This window comes from Megachile rotundata, chromosome 2 (genome assembly GCF_050947335.1).
Source record: "Megachile rotundata isolate GNS110a chromosome 2, iyMegRotu1, whole genome shotgun sequence".
In the NCBI taxonomy this organism is placed as follows: domain Eukaryota; kingdom Metazoa; phylum Arthropoda; class Insecta; order Hymenoptera; family Megachilidae; genus Megachile; species Megachile rotundata.
The window spans coordinates 23,063,078-23,086,690 of NC_134984.1; the positions used below are offsets into that span (position 1 = coordinate 23,063,078).

Consider the following 23,613-nt stretch of genomic DNA (forward strand, 5'->3'; position numbering starts at 1 on the left):
ATTTTTGAATTTGTATATGTCTAACTATCAGAAGTGAGAAGATGAATTCAGTATTGTTCTCTTTCGCACATTTTATCCTGCATGTCCATGTCCATGCCCAGCTCTTCGACGAGTATTTGATCTACCCATCATTGCTGTATATGATGATTTGAACATTCATTAGTCACTATTGGTGCTTAAAAGCTATTAAAATCGTGAGGTTTCTCAATTTGTTATTAAGAACGCGTTGTGGACAACATATTTGTTCTGTATTAAGTAATGCAACATTTTGGTTGTGAAGAAAGCGAAATTTTTGCATTATTAAACATTTCCTATGATACAATTTATATGTATAACGTTTAGATATCATATGTGTCACAATGTTAAATCATAAAGTCACTAAAAAAATGCAAATTAATAAAACATGAAAGCTAAATTAAAACATTAAGGATACCGATGAAATAATAAATACTTACCTAAAGCAATTAATGATAAAAACAATTAATTTCTTTTTTTTAAGTTCTATGAAATAGATGTTTCATAAATACTCTAAAGAGATAGACAGATAAAATATTGTTTGCGACATTATGCGAAATATAAGTGTATTAATTGTCATACATACAGAAATTTTGTTAAAATCTAGGTTAAAATTTAGAATTTATTACTTATCAGTAATTATGCAAATATATTTCATTATTATATATTATGTACTTTACTCAAGCTTTTACGAAATACAGTCACTTTTTTGCTATTAAAATTGTAAGACTGATTATCCTTCTTTAACACAATAAGATATTTTACAAAATATATGTCTACATATTTTGGTAAGTACATGTACATATACATACAATGTATGAAAACTATACTAACAAATGTTATAATTACTATATATATTATATTAATAAAAAAAAGCTAAAATTGGTATATACATTTTTTATGTATATTTAAAAATTTGTTTTTTAAAATTTTTATACAGTGGACTTTCAATAATTCATGTATCGAAAAATGTATTCTGTTGCTTATAAATGATTTAATTTGTTGTATTGTTAATATCATGTTACATCAATTTTTTTACACGTAGATACAACTAATTTTGCAATTATCAGCCACATGAATAAAGAAATTGAATCTTCATGATAACATGGCCAACTTAGCAAATTTTGTATCGGCCATAATGTACCTTTTGGTAAAGTTATTACAGGTTTATTTCTATGCTGATATAATAAAATGATCATGAATAAACCCTGAAAATTCGTTGATAATTTATTAGTATATTAAAATGAATTTAAGAAAATGATAAAGTGGTACTTACATTTAATATGCGAAAACCATATGTTATAAACATCTGTATCTTTATTCTGGAAGACAGTCGTTCATTTACTGAAAAGTATAATTGTTACTGTCTATTGTGTACAGTGAAAATATACATTTATGTAAATACAACTGTAGATAATTCTGAGTAAGTACATTAATGAATATGTGTCTTTCAATTTGTAAGTAATTATAATATTGCAAATTTATCAATTACTTTATTTATTATTTTTACCTTTTTCTTTTAAAATACTCTCTAATTTATTGTATCTACGTTGAAGTTTTGCATATTTAGAAAATTCATCTACTATAGATATTCCAGTCATTTCCTGCCTCAAGCTAATTAAGTCATTCCGTAATTCCATATCTTGTTTATTTATTGTATACAAACGGGACGTAACCTATAATAAAAATGATGAGTACAAAAAAATATAATTAAATATGTAACGGTTTTATGATTTAGTACTTACGTATTTAATTAAAGTCGGAATAAGATATTGCAAAATACAGCTTATGGTTGATATTATAAGTAAATCCATTTTATATATGTAATAAGTTAAAGATCATATTTCACAATATTTTTTGACAAACAACAATCAAAATATATATAACCTTATTTAAAGAATAATTCTTTTATGTCAATTCAGAAAGCAGTGTAAGGTTATGTTATAATCAATGGTGATTACAAGGTTCAAAATACGTGCGTACATACTAACTACATTCTAGGAATATTCCTGGTGTACAAACATTGTGCTAGAGAATTGATTGTACTGTAAAATAGAACCTATTGAAGTTAGCCGCAGTCTCTTTAATAGAGACTTCCCTTGATATTATGGATCCAAACCTAACCCACTGATATATGCATGTCAATGATATACACACATAGGCATGAACAAGTTCGGTGTTCTTCAGTGTACTTCATTCTATTTCCGTATGCTTCGAACAGAAACGTGATTCCTATGTCTTAATATCAGTGTATAAAATGAGTGATTTAGAATTTTTAGACGATACGGAGCAAGATGTATCAGAATCTCATTCTAAACTACTCGATGCAGTATCGCAGCTTGATAAGGGCCAAAGGTAAATAAGAAGAATATATAACATTATAATTACGGTTATGATATATAACCTATTACGTTTCTAATACTTTTATAATAGTTAAGGCAGAAATATTTTAATGTATTATTTTAAATTATCTTATCATATTTTTTGTAAAATTTATCTTCTTTTGTTTGTATGTTTTACTTATTTTTCTTTGAGAATAAAGAATTAAAATAACTATACTGCTTTTAAATTTTTGTTAGGGTCAAGAAAGCAGAAAGAAGTGAACCTACATTAGAGGTATCAGAATTTCATCTAGTAAAGAGTGGAATATCTGATGTAGATACAGTTCAAGTACGCGATTTAGCTAAGATATTAGGTAAAAAGGGTCATCATCTTGATGTTACTAAAACTCTTGAATCTGCCAAAAAGAAAGTTCGTATTCTAAAAAAACCTTTGGAAAAGCCTGCTGCAGAAAGAGTAAGATTATTTTATATTATGTATATTTTATAAAATTAAAATAAACAAAAATTTCTTACTATATTCTAAATGTTATTATAAAGAAAGAGGATTATATGGAAGTTTTTAATTTTGTTTTAGATAAAAAGGATAGTTGGTTTTGAAAATATAAAAAAAGAAGTTAAAAAATGGAATGCTATAATAACAAGAAACAGAACAGCAGAAGCACTTCAATTTCCTTTACATCAGCCATCAATGAAATTAGAACCATCTACAGAATTTGTTCAAAAATTTAGACTTCGCTCAGAATTAGAAAAAGAACTTGAAGTTTTGGAGCCACAGAAGGAAAATATTGAGCAGAAACCTGATAAATTTAAGTTGACATTGCAAGAAATTATAATGAAAAGGAATGAAGCAGCTAGAATTAGAGCACAGCAGGTTTGTATTAAAACATTTAAATGTTTATGCTACAGTAATTTACTTTGTTATCAAAATACCTTTGTGCAGCTAATATTGTATATTTAATGTTTAATATTATTCTCTTTTAGTCTTACAAAGAGGCAAAGGCTCATCGTCAAAACAAAATTAAAAGTAAAAAATTTCATCGTGTTCAAAAGAAAGAGCAAATAAAACTGCAATTAAAAGAATTTGAACAGTTGCAAAAAACTGATCCAGATGCTGCATTAGAAAAGCTTGAGCAATTAGATAGAAGTAGAGCAGAAGAACGGATGTCGTTAAGACATAAAAATACGGGAAAATGGGCTAAATCAAAGCAAATTATGGCGAAGTATGACAAAGAAGTAAGTGTATATTATCTTCTGTGTACTATGTATATTATAAAAAATTGAGACATATTAGAAATAATAGAATAATTCGATTAAAAATATTCACAAAAATTCTTGGAAACAAAATTTATTAGTTTTTATATAATGTTTCTTGTTCAAATAAAAATATATTGTTTAATTTTACATAGGTATTTAAACATTATTTGAGAATACTTTTTTTTTAATATTAGACTAGACAGGAACTTTCACAACAATTGTCGATTAGTCGAGAATTAACTCAAAAGTTAAAAAAACCAACTAATAGCAGTGATGAAGAAGAAGTAGAGGAAGAGGATATAAATGACAATACATATGTACGATCATCGAATTATGATAAAGAAAATCCGTGGATTAGTAATGTTAAAACTGCAGAAGAGATCGATCAGTTTATTAGCAGTTATCGTAAATATTGGGATGATCAAAATAATCAATTAAAAAATAAACAATTGGATGCAACTAATATGAACAAAATTGAAGTTGAAACTAAGCAAGATGAAATCTCTTCAGAAAATTTAAAAAGTTCTAATATTTCTGAAGGTATGATCTTAAAATTAATTTAAAAAAGATAATAATTCGTGTAGTAAAAGTTAAATATTTTGCTATTAAATCTTTGTTTTTACAGATTACAGCGCTGTTTCGAAAGCAGAGTCTTCAAAAATTCAATGTAATGGGGAAATACAGAAAGAAAAATCGAATAACCAAAAAACCTCATCAGAACATTTAAAGTCTTTTTCTACTTTTCAAGGCATGTTTAGTAAATTAAAAATATATGTAAAATGTTCTGCTTAATTTGAGCAGTTTCAATGTCATTGGTAGCTAGCAGCATAAAATTTTACTGATCTTTCTTTTAGATATTTTTTATGTCATCAACAATTATAAAGATATTTAACATGTTTAAGTTAAGCAGGATACTAACATTTAAAGGAAAAGTATAAAAATTTCAAATTGCAAATTTTATTATTGAATTTCAGATTCAGATGAGGCTAATAAAATAGAATTATCTAAAAAGCAGAATCACGAAAAGAATTACATAACAGAAGGACATAATAATGAAATTACTGAACGTAATTTATGTAAAGATAGTGTAAAGAGAAAATTATCTGGCACCAATAAAATAATTGATAAAAAAGCCAGACTGCAAAAATCAAACTTAAATAATATTATGGCTACTTCTAGTTGGAACGTAGAATCGTTAAAAAATGACCACGATGTTTCTCTAACATCTACTATTTCAAATAGTGAAAAGATAAATGAAGTATTCGATTTAATGGAGGATAAAATGAATGATCAAATTAAATTGAAGCTGCAGCGAGTTAATCAGAAAATTAATAAGGTTAAAGGAAAGAGCAAATCTAAAACTGCCACTAAATATAAAACAGACAATTTTGATGGACTTGAAATTAAAGCTAAAAATCAGAAACCTATTATAGATTCAGCCTTAATTGAAGGAACGAATAACAATAATTTAGAGTTAGATATCGAATTAGAGAATGCTAAAAACATTAAAAATAATAGTACATTGTCCATAAAGAAACCGAACGCGTCTGAAATAGAAATAGATCCAAATAAGTATATAAATGTAAAACCTAAACAATTAATGACGGATCTCCCAGCTGATATTTCAGGAGGCACTGACATGTTGGATGATACTGAAGATAACGAAGAAGGATATAATGTAATAAATGAAGCATTTGCTGATGATGATGTTGTAGAAGAATTTAGAAAAGAAAAGGAAGAAGAGGTACGTGGAAAAATATAAATTATAAATCTAGTATCTAGTAATCTGTTTCAAATAAGTAAATTTCATGTTTAGGTAGAGAAATCTCGACCAAAGGATATTGATTTAACTCTACCAGGTTGGGGCAGTTGGGGTGGGAAAAATATTAAAATATCAAAACGTAAAAAGAAACGTTTTGTTTTAAAAATACCTAAAGACGCACCTCGCAAAGATGAAAATAAAGGTGATGTAATAATATTTGAAGAAGACAAACCAAAAATGAAAGAGCATTTAGTTAACGAGTTACCTCATCCGTTTACGACCGTTCAAGATTATGAAGCTAGTCTCAGAATGCCAATTGGAAGAAATTTCGTACCGGAAATATCTTTCCAAAAATTAATTAAACCTCCTATTAAAACCACCATGGGGAAAGTTATTGAACCAATGAATGATGATGTTTTGATTAAAAAAGACGGAAACCAGAAACGGACATTCCTTCCAAAGGAAAAGAAACAGAAAAAGAAAAAGAAAATAAAATAGAAGAACATATATTATAAATTGTGTAAAAATTTATTTTGACTGCACCACATTCAAATTATGATATTGAAATGTATTATATATAAGTAATACATAGAGTCGATTTTATTATGTAAACTAATTACTTTCTATTCAATATTTTTATTTTGTAAAGTATTTATTACAGCAAGTTAGATTCAGGATGATCAAATGAAGCATCCACTGAAGATTTCATAGGCAGCGGCATGTATTCCTAGCGTTTAGAGGTAGTAAATCTACTCATCTTTGTCATTTTAATTACCGAATTTTTTAATTTGAAAATCTATAAATTTCGAATTCTCCAAGTTTTCCATATCTCAACTTTTTAAATTTCCAAATTACAAAGAAAAGAGGTCCTACTACTCGTGCAAGTTAAACATAATGCGTGACAACTATCCAGTATTATAGCCAATAGTAGGGTCTTTTTCCCCTACGTTGCCATTTTCCCTAGAAGAGTCTATCATGCTAAGTACAGTTTTGCACTTGTACGTACATTGTTCTAAATGTATTTTACATTGTTGATTTTTTTATTTTTTTTTTTTTTTTTTTGTTTAAAAGTTTGTATATAAGCAATTGAATTTGAAGTATAGTCATTTAGCGCGTGCCTGCGTTAAACATGATATGTGATTGGTAGAAAAGTAGATACATGTATTCAAGCTAGTGGTCCAATTAGAAAAGGATGTGAGGCAAAGATGAAAGAGAGAGAAAGATAGAAGCCACTAAATTGCGCACGCGAAGTAGAGGGAGAAAGATAGAGATCACCGCCAATATGATTGCTACGTTCACTTGTTCTCAGTAGTAAAGCAAAGTTCGCCGAGAGGAGTGGTTCATCGTACATTTGGAGCGAAACACAAACTCGAAGAAGCAATTCTTACTTGTTTTCACATATACTGTAGTTGTGAATCAAATTTTGTGTCTCTGAAAGATGGCAACAACCAAAGACGATAGCACCGACAGTGTACAGTTCTTCGAAGGCGTGGAAAAACTGCTTGAGATTTGGTTCACCAGCAGCAGTAGCATAAACAGAAAGCAGGGCGATCTCAGGCAAATTCCACAGTAAGTTGAAACATTCGATTTCTGAAATCTAGTCACCTATTTCGTTTATTCCGTGTTTTCATTAAAAGTCCTCTATTTCTGTAAAACATTATCGTAACATTCCATCTTCGTATAATATCAATCCTTGACGAGGGTAATTAATACAAATTTTTTGATTTTTAATTATATTTCAATTGAAGTTAATCTGTTGAAATATAATATGATTCTGTACATCGTAAATATCGTAAATTCATTGATGACACGTACTTTAATCGAAATAAATGTTTTGATGAAATAAAACCGGCCTGGCAACCATGATCGTATCGCCGGTACCTCGCGATACGTTCTGGTAATCGTTAGTACGCTTAACCTAACATTCGTTCGAAAATTACTTCCTCACGTGTGTGAATTTTTCGAATGGACAATAATAAATGTCTGATATTTCACAAGAATCACGATGAATTTATTTTGGTTCGATCATCGAGCATTCAATTAAGTTTTCGGTCAAAGGAAGGAAAACATTATTTCCTTGGAAAGATGTGACCGACGAGATGCTAATATCGAATACATCGAATTGTACAGTAGCTTGTATATGTCATGTTTTTTGGCGAAGATCGATGCGCCCACCTTCTTGTTCCAGTAATACCGACCGCTTAAAGTGAGACTACGTGACTGTAATATGTATATGTATAACATCGCTTTATCTCTTTATTTTAAATTGAATATAAATAGATATAAATTTCAATGCGAATTTTCTTTTCTTTCTACGATATTTTGTAGCATTTGGAACAATTTGTTACTTTCAAAAGTTGACCGATTCGTAAATGTCGAGCGTTACGAAAACACGTTGAATCTTTTTATTTTTTCTTCTGTCGTCGAATATAAGAATCTATTTTACGCGGAACAACATTCGGGTATTATCTGAATGTAAATTTTAAATAAAATAAAATATAGACATTCAAGAATAATAGACAATAAACAACGAATAAAAAATTATTCATTACTTGTGGAATATCTTCGTTTTATTCGACATTTTATATTTGTTATATTTTACATTTGTATTTAAAAATTATACGAATAATATGTAACTTTGCTTTTGTCTATTATATCATCATATAATTCTATATTATGCATCAGAAATCTATTTAACAAAATAATAAAATTCATACATGAATTCGAAATTATGAGAGTTGTGGATGATATGAAAGCTAGTGACAGTTCTCATAGCGTCTGTAACTTTCTCATGAACAAACTAATAAATTAAACTGTGGAAGCATAGAATATTAAAAAAATATATTTCACTATCCTTTCGGGACATCTAATTAAAACTACATAACGTTTTATCATTAAATTTCACGTGTCATATCCTAGCGTAGTACTTTCGAGAAACGCATAGCACTAGTTATTAAAAATATATTTATACAACATATATATGTATACATTACACATATATACTAAATTAATATCCTTATAGCAATATATATGAAGCAAATATTATATAGATTTGATATTTTATTTTTTTATATCGTGTAATACTTAATTATTATTCATTTTATATGTACAATTAATTTTTTCTATTTTATTTAAACAAACAAGTTGTTTTAAATATAGTATTAATTATGTCGCTATTGAATTGTAGTACATTGCAATTTTTTTATAATCATCTTCTTAATCGTTTATGAAGAAAATATAATAAAAAAATTTATGGATTTTGCAATGATTAATAAAGATAATATTTCATTTGATATATTTGCTTGCTATTTGTTCTTTGTTTTTTTAAATTAAAAACATTGCTTTTTATTATGTTGCAATGTATACATTTTGCGATACCATGTAGATACTATTGATAAGTTACTTCGAATTTATTCAGATTAGGAAATATAATAATTTGAAATATAAAACATTTATTAAAAATTGTTATTTATCAAACTGAAATTTTGATGGAGAAAAGTAAATTTTTTTAACGTTTTACGCAACTGGAAGAATAAACTTGTAAGTTTCCATTTCAATTTTAATAAGCCCTTTGACTTCTAATATCATTTTTAATAAACCATTCACATAGTTAAAAAAGAAAATAGTATAAAGAGAAATTAACTAATTTTTTTTACCATTTTGTAATTTACGGCTACGTTTTCGAGATACGAGTAATTAAAGATGGCCGACTTTTGGGCGGGCAATTTAAATTGATTGTTAATTTAATTTACGTTAAAAATAATCACAGATGACATAAGTGAGAATTTTCTTAAATAATACGAGATGATACGTAAACGCCGAGAATTTCTTGGAAAATTAATCCATTTTTTAAGCATACAAGATAAGAGTTAAACGATAAAAAATACAAATGAGGAATCGAGAAAATTGTTTTATCTGCTTTGTCACGTGGTCTTTGTATGTATCTTTGGGATTTATCGCATAAATATAGCCGTAATGGAATTAGAAGGAACTAGTTTATTTTATTTTAAATGCAATACATGTAAAGTTATCTCTGAGATATGTTACAGTAAAAAAGGGAAAGTTTTCCTCATTTTCCTTATTCTTTAAAAATTAAATAAGCAATGAATTTCAAGAAACGGGTATAGTCAGCACTCGTAGATAATTCGTAAGAGACTATCGAAACGCGCCAGTGTGTCCAACTAATCTTCGTTTCATTGAATTGCTTATCTGAATTCTTTTCCCTCATTCACATCATTAGCTCGTTTGAGCCGATTTCCTAGTTAATCTACCGAACAAATTGTACTTAAATTCCACTTTAAATAATTCACTATCAAACACAAAATATCTTTAACTTCAAAAAGTTGATTTATTTCTTCTTTTTTTTAACTAGCGAAAAAACAATTTTCTGAGAGGAAGTTCTTTTTTTATTACATAACTATTATAGTGTCACAGCCTCATCTCGACACACACATAAGTTCAACTATTCCACTATCCGCTGTTCGGGGGTTAAGAAGTCTTCATTGATTTGCGTACACGCTGATCTTTTTTATCTCGCTCAAGTATTATCCACAGAGAGTTTCTAAACAACTGATTAAGAGCGTTAACCCGAGCATAAATTGATACGATATCTGATCACTTATCTATTATCGTGCTATTTTTCGTACACGATACAAATAATTTATATCTATTGATAGAAGCACGTGTTGCACTTGCATTCTTTCAAATATGTCCGATTCTCGTCGTAGCACACATACACTAGTGGCGCTTCTCCATTAAACTACCACACATCCTAATTCTATTTCTTTGTATTATATTGCTGCGCGTTAGATTGCCATTTAGTACACAACCACGCGCTACATAACCTCGTAGTATATCGCCATGCGTTATCTCGTAATTTGTTACACGGTCGCGTTCCACATAGCCACGCGTTCGCTACGTTTTATATCCCGCTCCTTTTATATACATCCAGCACGTTTATCAATGGCTATTTAGCCACGTATAAAACGCCATTCGTGTGCCAAAAGCCTTTGTGAAGATGGTAGTATAACGACAATGTCACCGTTCCTTTAAATTTACAGTAGGCTCTCTTTATATTGCAATCTTCGCGTGGACTTTGGAATGTACGCAGTATTCCGTCGAGCAAGGAGATACACAGAAACCGATGCGATATTGAAAGAGCAAATGTTTTCAAATTTAAACATTTTCGTAACTGCATCTGCGGCAATATAACGAAAGTCTACTGTACATGAAATGTAACTTGAGATTAATTTTTTCAGATATCAGGCGTGGCAAGTAAATCTTATTTTGGAACGAGCAGCTAAAATTATCGACACGACTTAAAGAAATAATCGAAGTCATTTACTTCGGATCAGTAAAAACAAGTTCACTGTCTCTGATTAATCAGTTACTGGTTCCTAATTAATTAAACTAACATAAATATTACAAAGGGAAACTGTCGGTTTTTGTTAATGTATGTTTTAAATTTCAAGACAATTTATCGATCGCAGTCTGACGCGCTATACATTTCTATACCGATTTGAAAAACGTGTTTAAAGTTTAACGACTTGTTGTTTCAGTTCAGTCATGACATTTTATGCCTTATCGCTAATCATACGTGCCAATTCTCGTACCGTGAATCTTTGAGTGCTGTATACTCGAAGGTTCATCCTTTGTCTTCAAATTACATAAAAGTCCACCGCCCGTTTAGCGAACATGGTCGTTTTATTTTAACACTTCATATATTACAAATCATATTCGAATACAATCCTGCGTAGCGAGACTAATATGTAACGCGATCTATCAATACGAAAGCTCGTTCGAATCCGCGAGAAATACTTGGAGAATTCTCTTTATCAATTCTTTGTACACAGGAATAATAATCTCTTCGTTGTAACGTTGGTAAGGACTGCCTCGATATACGTTCGTCCAGTTTATTTTGTCTGCCACGCACGAATTATTATCGGTGCTGCGAATTTTCATCGATGAACGACTTATGTTTCAGTCGAACTCGGATTACTTTCTTCCTCGAATTTCCAATACAGTCGTTATTTCTTTAAAATTATCGAATGTCTGTGTATATCTAATGTTTTGTACACACTGAAACAGGGTAATCGTATACACTTATTTGTAACACGTGCATTAAATAAATTTTCTTTTTTTAGATGGAAATGGCAGTCGTTGCTGAAGATTGTTCGTTGCGAGATAATCAGTATTTGCCGCACAGAGCAAGTGGACGCTTATGTTCTCAGGTAATAAAAATGAAATAAATATTTCATTTGCATCAGGCGCGCCCCTTGCTAAGTTCCCACCAAGATATGCTTTCTTTTCTTACCATCACTCAGCTTGTAATCATTATATTGCCGACCAAACCATTACGTAACCATTTATACCACGAACTAAATTCGTTCTCAAATTCTGACATTCAATATCTTGCATCCTATCATTAATCTTATCTTAAAGAAACAAATATATTGTATCAAATTTGTTATGTTACATATCCCTAACCATCTGTGTGTAACTAAACCTTTTGCGATAAAACTAATGCACATGTTAAACCTGTTTTTAGTAATTGTATAGGCTTTAATTAGCCACATATTTCCTGCTCGGATGCGTGAATTCGTAACTTGTCCTTGGCAATCTTCAGATTTACAAATTATAATTAGAACGAAAATTAAATGTTGCAACCGAGTCTACGAGTATGACTCAATATCACAAAACAAAAGATTGAAGAGTTGTATACGGATGAAACTAAATAAGAGGGAAGAAAGAAGATATATTTTTTAGATAAAGTAAAATAACAGAATAATCCTGTTTTTTATCATTTGTGTAAATAAGTATTTCAAAGAGAAAATGAATAGAAAGAAAAGTTTATAATTCTTTGACCGCCATTTGATCGAAGTTTATTTAGTACCTTTTCTAATACCATATGATACGGAACAAATGAATAATGAGGCACTGAATGCTAAGATAAATATTTACATGTAATTACGAATACGTAACATTGACCGTCAAAGTGTTGAAGTGTCAAGTACCGTGCGACGCTGACTCTCTCGATGGATCTTTAATGTCTATAGGGAAACCTAGTTATTATTCAAACAAGCTTGTTATACATCGTTACAATTTTCATACGAAATGTTTTTCCCTATTTTTAGTTATTAGACAAATAGTAGTATGTATACATTCAAACCGAGTGTATCTTATGAGTCAATTGTTTGTGTTAAATTAAGCAGATCAAGATAATATTAGAAGATTAAGTGTCCAAATAAAATTATCTGAAAATTTTGAGCATGAGTAATTTTGAACATAATTACTTAGGCCCGGAATTCAGGAAAACCCAGCACTTTATCTGTTAATATTTACACTTTATCGTTTCCAATCAATATCGGTAATTATCTCGTCTATGGTCACTGTACTTTACCATTTTATCTGTACACCGCTTATCACGTTTTGTTCCGACTAATAAATCGCTTCGTGTATTTTATTTATCGTACATTTGCGGGGAGGAAATCTAGGGTCAATGTCTATACGAAATATCGACGATAACCCGCGTGGGTTTTTAGTAAATTACAGAAAAAAATCATATCTGCATCAGAGTTGGCATGAATCGGATTCAGAAAAATTTTTATACCTAGAAAAATCATGTATTGTATCGCCACCGGTTAAATTGCTACTCGCGGTAGTGTGACTCTTTGTATTATTACTATTTTATCATTCGATATATAGCCACGTGCTGTGTGGCACAGATTGTCAAAATAAATTTATCGGTTAATTCAATATATTATTAATTCCAAGAATTTTCCTCTCTTCAGTGGCAATAAAACGAAAGTTTCCTGTACATATAAAAATACATGTATGTTTGACGTGAACAAATTTGAAACTCAACCCCGCAAGTGTTCACCCACCCTGATTTGCATATTTTTGCCGCTTAAAATGTTGCTAACTGCATTTGCAAATTTTGAGTTACCTATATTCGTGCGTAATACCATCTAAAAATAATTTTACAGTGGAAGCCAAATAAATGTCTTTTAATATCCTTCATTCTTTGATAACCTTCAATCCATTGTTTGCACTTAAAACACGTGTGAAAGGAATGCAATGATTTTTAGGAAAATGACTAAAAATAATTTGTTTTCGATTATAAGCTGTTTGAAATTATTCATATTGGAATTATTTTTGTAGTTTATCGATATCCTTTCGAGAGATGTGTTCGAAATGGAAGAAACAATGAATTGTATGTTTTTAGAAATTAACGGATATTCTACCCGTCATTATTCTGAAATATTGATTAACGATGATGTCATACGAGAAGACGTAATAACGTAAACTTAGTTAAAAAGAAACTTTAAGAAACTGCTTTGGGCAAATAAATTTTCAAAATTGGCATTCAATGGATATTTCATTGATCATATGTTGGTACATGAAATAATATTACTTTGTTAATTAATTATTTAAAATTCGTTTATCCTAATATAACTGTATTATATAATAACATGTGATATTAAGTAGTAATGAACTAGTAAAATATTATATGAACATAAATTATTATTTTACAGTGAAAGCAGCATGTTCCTATCAAAGCGCAGACTTATTTTGAAAACATGTGGTACAACTACGCCGCTTCAATGTTTGGAACTGCTTTTAGAGCTTGTCAAAGAATATACCGGGTTTGAAGAAGTGGAGGTATACAATTTGTTTTGTTATCCTTTATATTTTATATAAAAAGTACTTTTAATCTTTTTTCAATTAAGCGATTACTTAACAAGTACATAAAAATATCAATTATTAAAAGTACAAATTTTGAGTAACTTTATTGTTTCACTTTAGAACAATGATATGTAAATATATGTATATGTATAAAGTATTGATAATCTTTGGACATAACAATTATCACTTACCGTAAACCAATTGAAGTTGAAAGTACTTAGCTATATAACTTGACCTAGTGCATGGATAAGTGATGTGTCTATATATAGGAAACCTCTAGTATACAGGATACATCTCTACCTCTTGGTTTATTGATCTCTCTTACCCATGATACTATACATGAAATACATTTGTCCAAAATCATTTCCAGTTTAGTATTCTTTATCTTATTTTATCTCCATATGTTTCAGTTGGTTATATTATAACTTGTACATGATTAAGTTGTTCTCTTGTAACAAAAATTAGAAAGAAAACAAGAAGAAATTTATGCTATATCAATATAATTGTTTCAGAATGTATTTTATTCACGAAAAAATTATAAAAAACCGGAGTTACAGATATCCCCGCATCAAGCATTTGAAGAAGAAGTTGCTTTGCTTGATACATTCTTTCCTGGTAATTATATTTTTTATATTCATATATGTATATTCAAATTTTGCAAAGTTTGAAATTCATTTGATATATTGTCTTTTTTTAGATGGGGAAGCTTATTGTCTGGGCTCTGTAGATTCAGATTGTTGGTACTTATATACCCTGAATAGAGAAAAATCTGTAGACGAAACTCCAGAACCAGATCAAACTCTAGAAATCCTCATGACTCATTTGGATCCAGAAGTAATGGCTCTTTTCACTAGAGACGTGTGTTCTTCTGCGGATGAAGCAACACAGAAGTCGGGAATCGATAAGCTTATTCCAAATATGATTATAGACGACTTTTTGTTTGAACCTTGCGGATATTCGATGAACGGAGTATCCAAAAACGTAAGTATTTGCATTGGGACATTCTTGAATTTACATTTTGATAATTCTAAACAGTGTTGTCCGTGTACAAATGATAATATTTTACAGGGAAATTACATGACTATTCACATTACACCAGAACCAGAGTTTTCATACGTTTCATTTGAGAGTAACATTCCAGAAACATCGTACGAGGAGATAATACGACGTGTGCTGAATACGTTTAAGCCGCAAAAATTTGTCGTTACCATTTTTGCTAACAAAGAATCTGTAGCTGCTAGTTGCCCACGTGATTTGGAGCAAACTGATTATCTCAAATGTTCTGGCGATTGGCTGCGCACAGATGTTCAATATTGCCGCTTCAAGAATTATGATTTGACCTGTGCATTTTACTCAAGATTCCCAAGCTGAGGGTTCATGGACGCTTCATTCGATCCTAATCAGTTAGGAACAAATGAAGCGCACACCATCCCTTCGCAAACCTCATTTTCTTTATCCAATTCCATTAATGAAGCAAAGAAATATAATCAATCTATAAAACGTATATTAAAACCTGCAAGTATTTACAAAAACCATGATCTTGTATCTACTCAATATATAAAACATGATAATGAAAGAAAATTTAACGAGTGCACTATACAAAATTCTGTGATTACCCAAGGAAATGTTGTGTCAACTGTTACAACACCCACGAGTCCAGTAATTACATCCACATCCGAATCCATTAATCCTGATATATTTGTAAAAAATAAGTGCTTAAATACAAACAGTAGTGATTCTCACCATATGCAGAACCATACGGATGTTAATAGAGGTACTAATCCTTACTCTGTACGATCAGTATCCTCACCACAATTAACAATCAAACCCCTAACACGGTCAAAAGTCTATAGAAAAGCATCGTTGAAATCGATGAACTTGTCGAACTTTGTATTAGATCATACTGTGCTTAATCATCGTAAAAGTAACGTTTTACCATCAGATACTCGTATAATTAATATTTCTAATTGTTCCATCACCTCCACAGATAAAAAGGTACCTTTCTCATGTCTTTTGGAAACGACTCAAGGAAACAACACGAACGATACTAAAAATAAATGGAACATGGGGGAGGTACACATTACTTGTAATCCACTTTCAACACCGTACCCGTATTCCACGCCTCATCATAATATTATGAGTGAACCTGTAACAGAATCGCTGGACGACGAACCAAAAAGTCGTTCCTGCGGAAACTTCTTACCAATTTTGTCGTTGATTCCACAAACGGTCATCAGCTTTCAGTACTTAAGCCCAAAAATGAAATTCTCCTGGTGGAGAAATAAAATCTCGTGAAGGTACGCTTAAACGATCATTCAGCATAATCGTTGCTGATGGTCTTGTAGCGCAATTAAATGCTAAAAATTCTATGAAAACCTCTTACCTCGTAGTGAGTTCCCAATCTTCATCAATTAGAGGTATCCTGTCATTGTTACACTTATATGTCAATCAGTCTGTACCTCTTTGTTACTATAAAATAGGAACACATACTGAAAGAACGCATGCAGGTAGACTATAAAAAAGCATAAGTAGTAGTTCTTTCGCACTGTGAAAAATATTTTGCGCAATGTACAATGATTTTAAATACTTTTAAAATAATGTGTATATTGTATATTATGGTTTTATCGGATCCTCTAGTCCATGAAGCTTTTTCCTACGGTTTGTTAATTTATTAATAGAATGAAACGCATACCCTACCGCTCTGAATGGGAAATTCGATTACAATTTTGTCTCCTCGTAGCATATTAGTTATAGAAATTTATTATGCTAAAATCAAAAGTGAAGTCAGTATGGATCTAATGAGAAACAATTTCATTAACTCTCTTTTTTTAAAGAGGTAGATACGTGCAAATAGAATAATTCTTGTAAAAAAGACATCTTTTTTTTTCTTAACGAAAAACTCGTGAATCATTTAAATATACATTCTCTAATTTTTTAAATATCAAGCACACAGGGTTATTTTAAATTGATGTCATTTATGAAAAAAAAACTTATTGATCCATACGAGTTTTTAAAGGTATTAGACTTTTTAATGCGTACATCAAAATATAATTAAAATATTCCATGCGAATAACTACTATATGTGATATTATTAAAAATATGAAAATAATACACCGGTTGGTGTTGTACAACATAAAGAGTTTAGATTAAGAATTTAGATTTCTTTATTAAATTAATTTAGATTCATTTTTTGAAATGGAAGGAGCATTAAAGTAGTTACGGTACTATGATTAATCAAATCATTCCTATATGCGTGCGTGTATAGCGTTGCGTGAGCGATTGTGTACGTGACGTCGTATTTCATCTAAAAGTTTTATTTCTCTGTGAGAAATATAGTTTATAAATTTGTAAAAAGATGAGATGAGTTTTATTAGATTTATATTCTTGTGTTTTCAGATTTTTATTAATGATAATTGACATTTTGTTATTTTTTCCTTTTTTTCTTTTTTTTAGTTTATTGTTGCCACAATAGTCTTTACAAATTTAATTGTAAAACTTCATTTATAATAGTACGTTTGATTTAGTTTTACAATTATACTATTCATTTTATATTTATTGAACAATAAATGTTTTTTTTATCAGTACATGCATTCTATTACGTTTTATTTTATATTTCCAGAACTTATTATTCTATAATTATAATAGAAAACAATTTTATAATTCTTAAAATATACAGTAAAATAATTTCGTTTTTCTGCAAAGAGGTATCTAGAGAGAAAGAAAGAGCGAGAGAGAGAGAGAGACAATAAGAATTGTAGCTCATCTAAAAATTTTGGTTCTTATGTATATAACGTTTGACTTCATAAGCGTAAAAATGGTGTTAACAGTTCGGTATCATTAAAAAATGTATAATAATTATCTTTAGTCATTAACTATAGTATAAAGTTTGTACTATAATTTTATTCTTCTTTTCAACAATATTGAACTCTTACATTGGATATGATTTATAAAAATTCAATAATAGTAAAAAGTCTGCACTTTTAACAGTACTAACCGGCTAATTATATAAATGAATAAATCATAATGTGGTAGGTAATATACATCATAGTCCCATTAAGTGCTTTCCAAAATGTATTATCTTTTGCTATAGATTATTGTTGCATGTAAGGTAACTTGATTTCTGTATTATAATCATGAAATAAAGATTATATTTAGTCAATTGATACTGCGTAGAATTTACTCATTCTTTTCTAACATATTATTTCTTTAATTCTATTGTATCACACACAACTTAATTATTTGCAATTGAATATGTTGTAGTTAATTTTATCCCTGTAAATTTATTATATTATAGCATCAATTTTAGTATGCCCATCTTTAGCAAAGTGAATCCTGTTAAACATTGCACTGAATCTTGATCGCAATCCATGTACATTTTGGTAGGTTGTTTCTTGATTCTTCTGAACTTCATGAGTTTCCATCTCAAACTTGTTTTGAATTTTATGCAATGCTAATAACAATTAAAAAAATTAAATTATAAGAAGGAAACATGTTTTCATATTTTTGTATATTCATATTATTCTCTATAAACAGTAATTTGTTACCTTTTCTCAAATCCATATCATCCATCTCCACATTACTAATTTTAGATAATTCATGTCTAAAGTTTTTTGTTATCTTCTTCCTAATATAATCAGCTTCTATTTCTTGTTTAGTCCGTGGTACTCTGAATCGAAAACAACAGCAAAGTCCAATGAGTACACTAAGTAAAATAGAAAGAATTATGCCAGCAAGTTGCCAAACTCGAAATCCTGGTAACGCTTCATCTTCCAACCATTCTTCGACTCCACCTTCAACACAATCTCCTGAACGTATAGCTATTTCATTAGGTGAACATGGTGAAAAGGATGTAGAAGATAATACTGATGCGATAGTTGCCTCATCCATTCTCTTCATAATTAGTAACTGAAAAATTTTAGTTGCTCAATAAACTTTTATTTTATTCTGATAAATTTTAAGAAATAATTTTCTCTGTGTAAATAAGTTGTCGTATATCAGATTTGGACATTATATTGAAAATTATATTTCTTTAGATTATTTCATTATATGGCTATGGAATGAAATAATTTATTTTATATTTGAATAAATTTTTATTTAAATAATTTCTAATTTCATTTCAACACTGTTAACTGCAACGGAAATACAAATTTCTTTAGTGTCTCATGCGCATTTAACACATTATTCAAAGGCAAATATAAGCACTATATATATTATTTGTAATGAAGTAGTCAATTCTGGTACTAAATAAATTAATTGGTATAATTCATTATTTCAAACTGTTATTTTTTGTTTTCTTCCAAATCAAATGTGTCCAAGCTCAACATATTGCTAAGTTGATTATCTTTTTATTGCAGAATTATGTTTTAAGCTTTATATAATTTTTAATTAAAGTAGATGAATTTTTATTAAAGAAAAAAAAAAGATTTTAAGACAACATTAACTACACTTTTAAATAACAATATGTTTCACTTAAAATACCATATTAATAACACGTCATGAAAAGTGTATGCTTTTAATAATAAAAATTCGATGGTAATTTATAATACATATTAGTATGAATACTACAAAATTTGTACTAACATTGAAAATTGTAAATTCATTTAATTATAAAATAAGTATAAAAACAATTGTTATAACAAAGACTTGGAAAAAATATTGCTATGTACGTCTATCCGAAAAAACACTTGCACTGATACTGTAAGGGACACGTATTATAGCTTTCACGTCAGTGTTAAATAAAAGGGTGTGGTTATTAATGAACACCAGGATCTGGCACACCCTTGTTTGCGCCTTAATCGTGCTTTATCCAACCCTTACAACCGTTTACGAATTACAAATCAATAGCTTATTCTATAACTAATTTTCGTAATAGAACTAAAGTATTTTTTCAACTAATATGAACACAGGTTTCATAAATATTTTACCTATTATACAGAATTAATACTTTTATTATTTTACAATAATCATACGTTAATAAGAGTATGGATAATAAAAATAATTTATCAAAAAGAAAACACAGTGCTATGTTAAACATACAAGCAATATATAAATGTATTAATTAATAACGTCCACGCGTTTTGTTCTGATTTTATTTTTCGTTGTACGTGGATTTTAAACAAGAAAATAGTTCCTCATAAAATTATTAAACACAAAATACATTTACATTTAAAACAGAACATGCAATTGTACGTATTCTGAACATAAAGATCAAAATTAATGTCATTTAACAGCATTTGTCACGTACAGAAATAGTGAAACAGAAGATAATTCTTAACTTCGTTTATAATATATTCCCTGATTTCTTTGAAGACTTTATGTACTCTTGTAATATTACTTTAAGAATTTTAATATAAAATGACCTTTTAATCATGCACTTGTCGCTGCATATGTAACAATTTAGGTATGTTTACAGCGATGTAGATTTCTCTAAAGGACATTGTACTGTTTAGAGATGATGAGTAATGAAACTCAGAAATTGGAAGTTCCTAACTCATTAATTTTATGGGTTAAAACCTTCCATTACAAACAATATGTCTTTTGCCAGAAGATCAAAAAGTTTCTAGCAAATCTGTAAGATAAATGAAACCTATGTCATTTATCCATTATTAAAACGATATTAGGAATGTAACTTTATGTTTGCACTCATTCCTTTCTAATGAACGTTCGACCCCTGTAAAATATAACATTTCCAAATTTAGTATCTTAACAGAATTTATTAAAAAACAGTTACATTTAATATTTATTAAAAAAATACTTACGTAATAGTTTTCTTTTCGGTATTCTTCGATTGAGATCTCGCTCGATTTAATACTTTTAAAAAGTCTGTTGTTTTGGTACGCATTCTTGAATGAATATATACTTTACTACATTTAATATGATAGTGTAAGTAATTTCTGAACATGTGTATTAAGTCAATGGTATTATTACGAGCTTCTCTGTTTGTATGTCTTGGAAACAACACTACAAAAAAGAATGAATAACAATTAAAAATAAATCTATAAATTGTAATATGCAATAAGATGTCTTTACTTATTTTCACAGACTAGAATAAATTATCAGCATTTACCAAATGTAATATATCCAATGCAATCCCCAACTGCTGCTTCAAAATCTTGTAACTCTAATGGTGGCTCACGATGATTAAACAGAACTTGTGGAGCTGTGTGACTTGCTCGTCTTCCTTCTTTTAATTCTTGTAAAAATAATTTTCCAATAACCATATCATCTTCGTCTTTGAATATTGTACTAAATACCACTGTCACTCTATCACTTTTGGCTTCAACATACCTTAATACAAAGGATATACATACTTATCAAATTTTTTACCTGCTCTATACATCACAATAAAATGAAAGATTTTATTCTTACATTGTTTCCTTATCTCTATATTGAATAACTGCCCTTTTCTGTAATTGTGTACCTGGTGAGTCATAATACTCTTCTTGAAAATCAAAATATTTTTCAAAAACACTAGCAAAACAATGTCTTTTTAAAAGTGCAATTTTTTTAACTAATGATTCCCAATCTTCTGGTAAATTTTCCAAGTCTATTAACACAGAAACATTGTAATCTAAGAACAGAAATAAAAAAATTTAATTAAATATATAAATAGAGTAATTATAGATATAATGATTTCTGTCAAAGTATTACCATTTTCAGGAGTTATTAGATAAGATCCATATTCACGTATAAGTAATTCATCAGCTCCATGTTCTTGTAATTGTTTATAAAATTTAAGTAAAATACTTATCTACAAAAGATTGAATAAATTAACAGACTGTAATGAAATATATTACACAAGCAAGTTGCAATCGAGTTTAGTTATGATTTAGTTATGATACACATGTTTTCAGCACCATCCATAATGTCACTTTAGAATATAAAATTAAGTACATCAATAGATCAATATTCACTAAGTTAGGTAATTACCATTGGGTGAACATGCATTAGCTGATAAAATAAAATGTTGAACATTTAAGTCAATTATGTTTAATTAAAATTTATTATGATTAGAATAGTTATGTATCACAATATTTTTAAAACATAAATATGCTTCTATTAAATCATACGATATTCCTTTTTAACAAATGAATTAATATTAACTGGTAAATGTACATAATTAAAAGTAACAGATATGGAAAAGTTACTCGCAAATTGTATATATTGCACAATATCTGCAGTCTAGTTATATTATAAATGTTTTATTATATAAAGAAAACTATTTAGTCCACTTACTCTAATTTTTGACTTGTCACCACTTAAGTTAGAAATATGAAACAAAACTCCATCAAAATCTGCTATAACAACATCTGTGGATTCTGGCTTGTGACTGTAAAGAAAGCACACCTTAATTATATAAAATACAAAACATACATATTGCAAACTGATGCTAGCGTGAAATGATTTATTAAAATGTTATTATATATATTTTAATTGTTTGTTAACCTCATATTCTTTAATATTTTTATGGAAAAATCTTCATTTTGTACAAATTATCTCAACTATATACATTTTGCAATATTTGCCAATAAAATATCATCATTAATATCTTAAAAAATCAAACCTAATAAATGTTAAATATCAGGAAAAAGCTGTTTGACATAATACAAACAAATTTTATCGAATTTAGAATTTTCCATTTAACTTGGAAAACAATTTATCAAAGAACAGGAAAACAACTTATCTTAGAAGAATTTCTTTATATTATGTCAAATTATTGTTATTAACATTTAAATTGGACACCGCCCTAGCTTTGTAATCTGCAACTTTATCTTAGAAATACGTGAAACATCTGAACCTTAAAAAAGAAAATGTTTTACTTACCCTGACAAAGTATTTTTTATTTTATTAGTTAATGTTTCTTCGACTATTCTGTTGTGTATCTCTAATAAAATCATTATTATATCTTATATTAATTAATTTTAACGTTACAACACAGCAACTACCAATCTATTCAGAAGTTTAACCATATATACACGATACTGACTAATTTCTAATCTCTTCTCTTAAACCAAGTAATCACACGTTTAACATAGCCAGGTCACTTCACCGTGCATTCACCTACACCAACAGTAACTGATTTATTGGACAATATTTATCTTATATCTATTATTAACAATATTAAAATTTTATTTGTTTATCTACTTCTACCTTTTAAAAAATCACACTACATAAATGAAATTTTAGTAATTCATTAAGTAAAAGTGCAATGACGAAAATATTGCACTTACCAAATCTCATGAGAGAGTAACCTTACTATATAATGTATAAAACCATTTAGAAAAAGCATGTATGAGAAAAAGTGATATTTGCGCCATCAACGGTGAAGGAATGAATTAAAAAGAGCGCTCGACCGGTGCAAATTGTCACTACGTGGGTCTTTCAAATTCCTACATTTGTAAATTTGATATTTTGAACTATTTGCATTTGCAAATTTGTCAATTAAAAATTTATTAGTTTGTAAATTTGAATTTTCTACGTTTTTAAATTTGTAAATTATTACATTTTTTAATTTAAAGGTTTTTAAATGTTTATACGTTATTATTATGATGGTAT

The 23,613-nt window shown here is 28.9% G+C and overlaps 6 protein-coding genes across 12 annotated transcripts; 3 read left to right on the forward strand and 3 right to left on the reverse strand.

Moving 5' to 3' along the window:
• Nucleotides 1-989: 989 nt before the first annotated feature.
• Nucleotides 990-2,000, reverse strand: LOC143265741 (guided entry of tail-anchored proteins factor 1). The gene is made up of 4 exons (XM_076539424.1): nt 1,761-2,000; nt 1,526-1,691; nt 1,292-1,359; nt 990-1,223 (listed from the first exon to the last, which is right to left on the reverse strand). Exons 1-4 carry the CDS (start codon nt 1,827-1,829, stop codon nt 1,032-1,034), a joined length of 495 nt encoding a protein of 164 aa, XP_076395539.1. The 5' UTR covers nt 1,830-2,000; the 3' UTR covers nt 990-1,031.
• Nucleotides 2,001-2,120: 120 nt separating this feature from the next.
• On the forward strand, nt 2,121-5,989 carry LOC100880730 (U3 small nucleolar RNA-associated protein 14 homolog A). Its single transcript, XM_012293804.2, has 8 exons — nt 2,121-2,370; nt 2,595-2,811; nt 2,932-3,228; nt 3,339-3,590; nt 3,806-4,151; nt 4,237-4,359; nt 4,586-5,355; nt 5,428-5,989. The coding sequence occupies exons 1-8, from the start codon at nt 2,273-2,275 to the stop codon at nt 5,869-5,871; spliced, it is 2,547 nt and encodes an 848-aa protein (XP_012149194.1). The 5' UTR covers nt 2,121-2,272; the 3' UTR covers nt 5,872-5,989.
• A 147-nt stretch (nt 5,990-6,136) lies between these two features.
• On the forward strand, nt 6,137-15,639 carry SamDC (S-adenosylmethionine decarboxylase). Of its 5 annotated transcripts, none has more exons than XM_003706839.3 (6): nt 6,137-6,942; nt 11,517-11,603; nt 13,908-14,034; nt 14,571-14,673; nt 14,756-15,039; nt 15,127-15,639. In XM_003706839.3, exons 1-6 carry the CDS (start codon nt 6,812-6,814, stop codon nt 15,427-15,429), a joined length of 1,035 nt encoding a protein of 344 aa, XP_003706887.1. In that variant the 5' UTR covers nt 6,137-6,811; the 3' UTR covers nt 15,430-15,639. The 5 variants fall into 5 exon arrangements, with proteins under 5 accessions (XP_003706887.1, XP_076395481.1, XP_076395473.1 ...); XM_076539366.1 differs by having other exon boundaries at nt 14,616-14,673; XM_076539360.1 differs by lacking the exon at nt 6,137-6,942 and adding an exon at nt 7,151-7,579.
• LOC105663625 (uncharacterized) lies at nt 15,436-19,325 on the forward strand. Of its 2 annotated transcripts, none has more exons than XM_076539379.1 (2): nt 15,436-16,355; nt 18,714-19,325. In XM_076539379.1, the coding sequence occupies exon 1, from the start codon at nt 15,436-15,438 to the stop codon at nt 16,351-16,353; it is 918 nt and encodes a 305-aa protein (XP_076395494.1). In that variant the 3' UTR covers nt 16,354-16,355; nt 18,714-19,325. The 2 variants fall into 2 exon arrangements, with proteins under 2 accessions (XP_076395494.1, XP_012149191.1); XM_012293801.2 differs by lacking the exon at nt 18,714-19,325 and having other exon boundaries at nt 15,436-15,832; nt 16,046-17,642.
• LOC100880951 (uncharacterized) lies at nt 17,939-18,954 on the reverse strand. Its single transcript, XM_003706992.3, has 2 exons — nt 18,603-18,954; nt 17,939-18,508 (listed from the first exon to the last, which is right to left on the reverse strand). Exons 1-2 carry the CDS (start codon nt 18,952-18,954, stop codon nt 18,342-18,344), a joined length of 519 nt encoding a protein of 172 aa, XP_003707040.3. The 3' UTR covers nt 17,939-18,341.
• Nucleotides 19,326-19,639: 314 nt separating the features above from the next.
• Nucleotides 19,640-23,350, reverse strand: Arpc2 (Actin-related protein 2/3 complex, subunit 2). 2 transcript variants are annotated; one of them, XM_076539374.1, is made up of 8 exons: nt 23,289-23,350; nt 22,882-23,118; nt 22,294-22,387; nt 21,709-21,808; nt 21,427-21,628; nt 21,125-21,345; nt 20,817-21,018; nt 19,640-20,728 (listed from the first exon to the last, which is right to left on the reverse strand). In XM_076539374.1, the coding sequence occupies exons 2-8, from the start codon at nt 22,953-22,955 to the stop codon at nt 20,701-20,703; spliced, it is 921 nt and encodes a 306-aa protein (XP_076395489.1). In that variant the 5' UTR covers nt 22,956-23,118; nt 23,289-23,350; the 3' UTR covers nt 19,640-20,700. The 2 variants fall into 2 exon arrangements, with proteins under 2 accessions (XP_076395489.1, XP_012149200.1); XM_012293810.2 differs by having other exon boundaries at nt 23,209-23,324.
• Nucleotides 23,351-23,613: the final 263 nt, after the last annotated feature.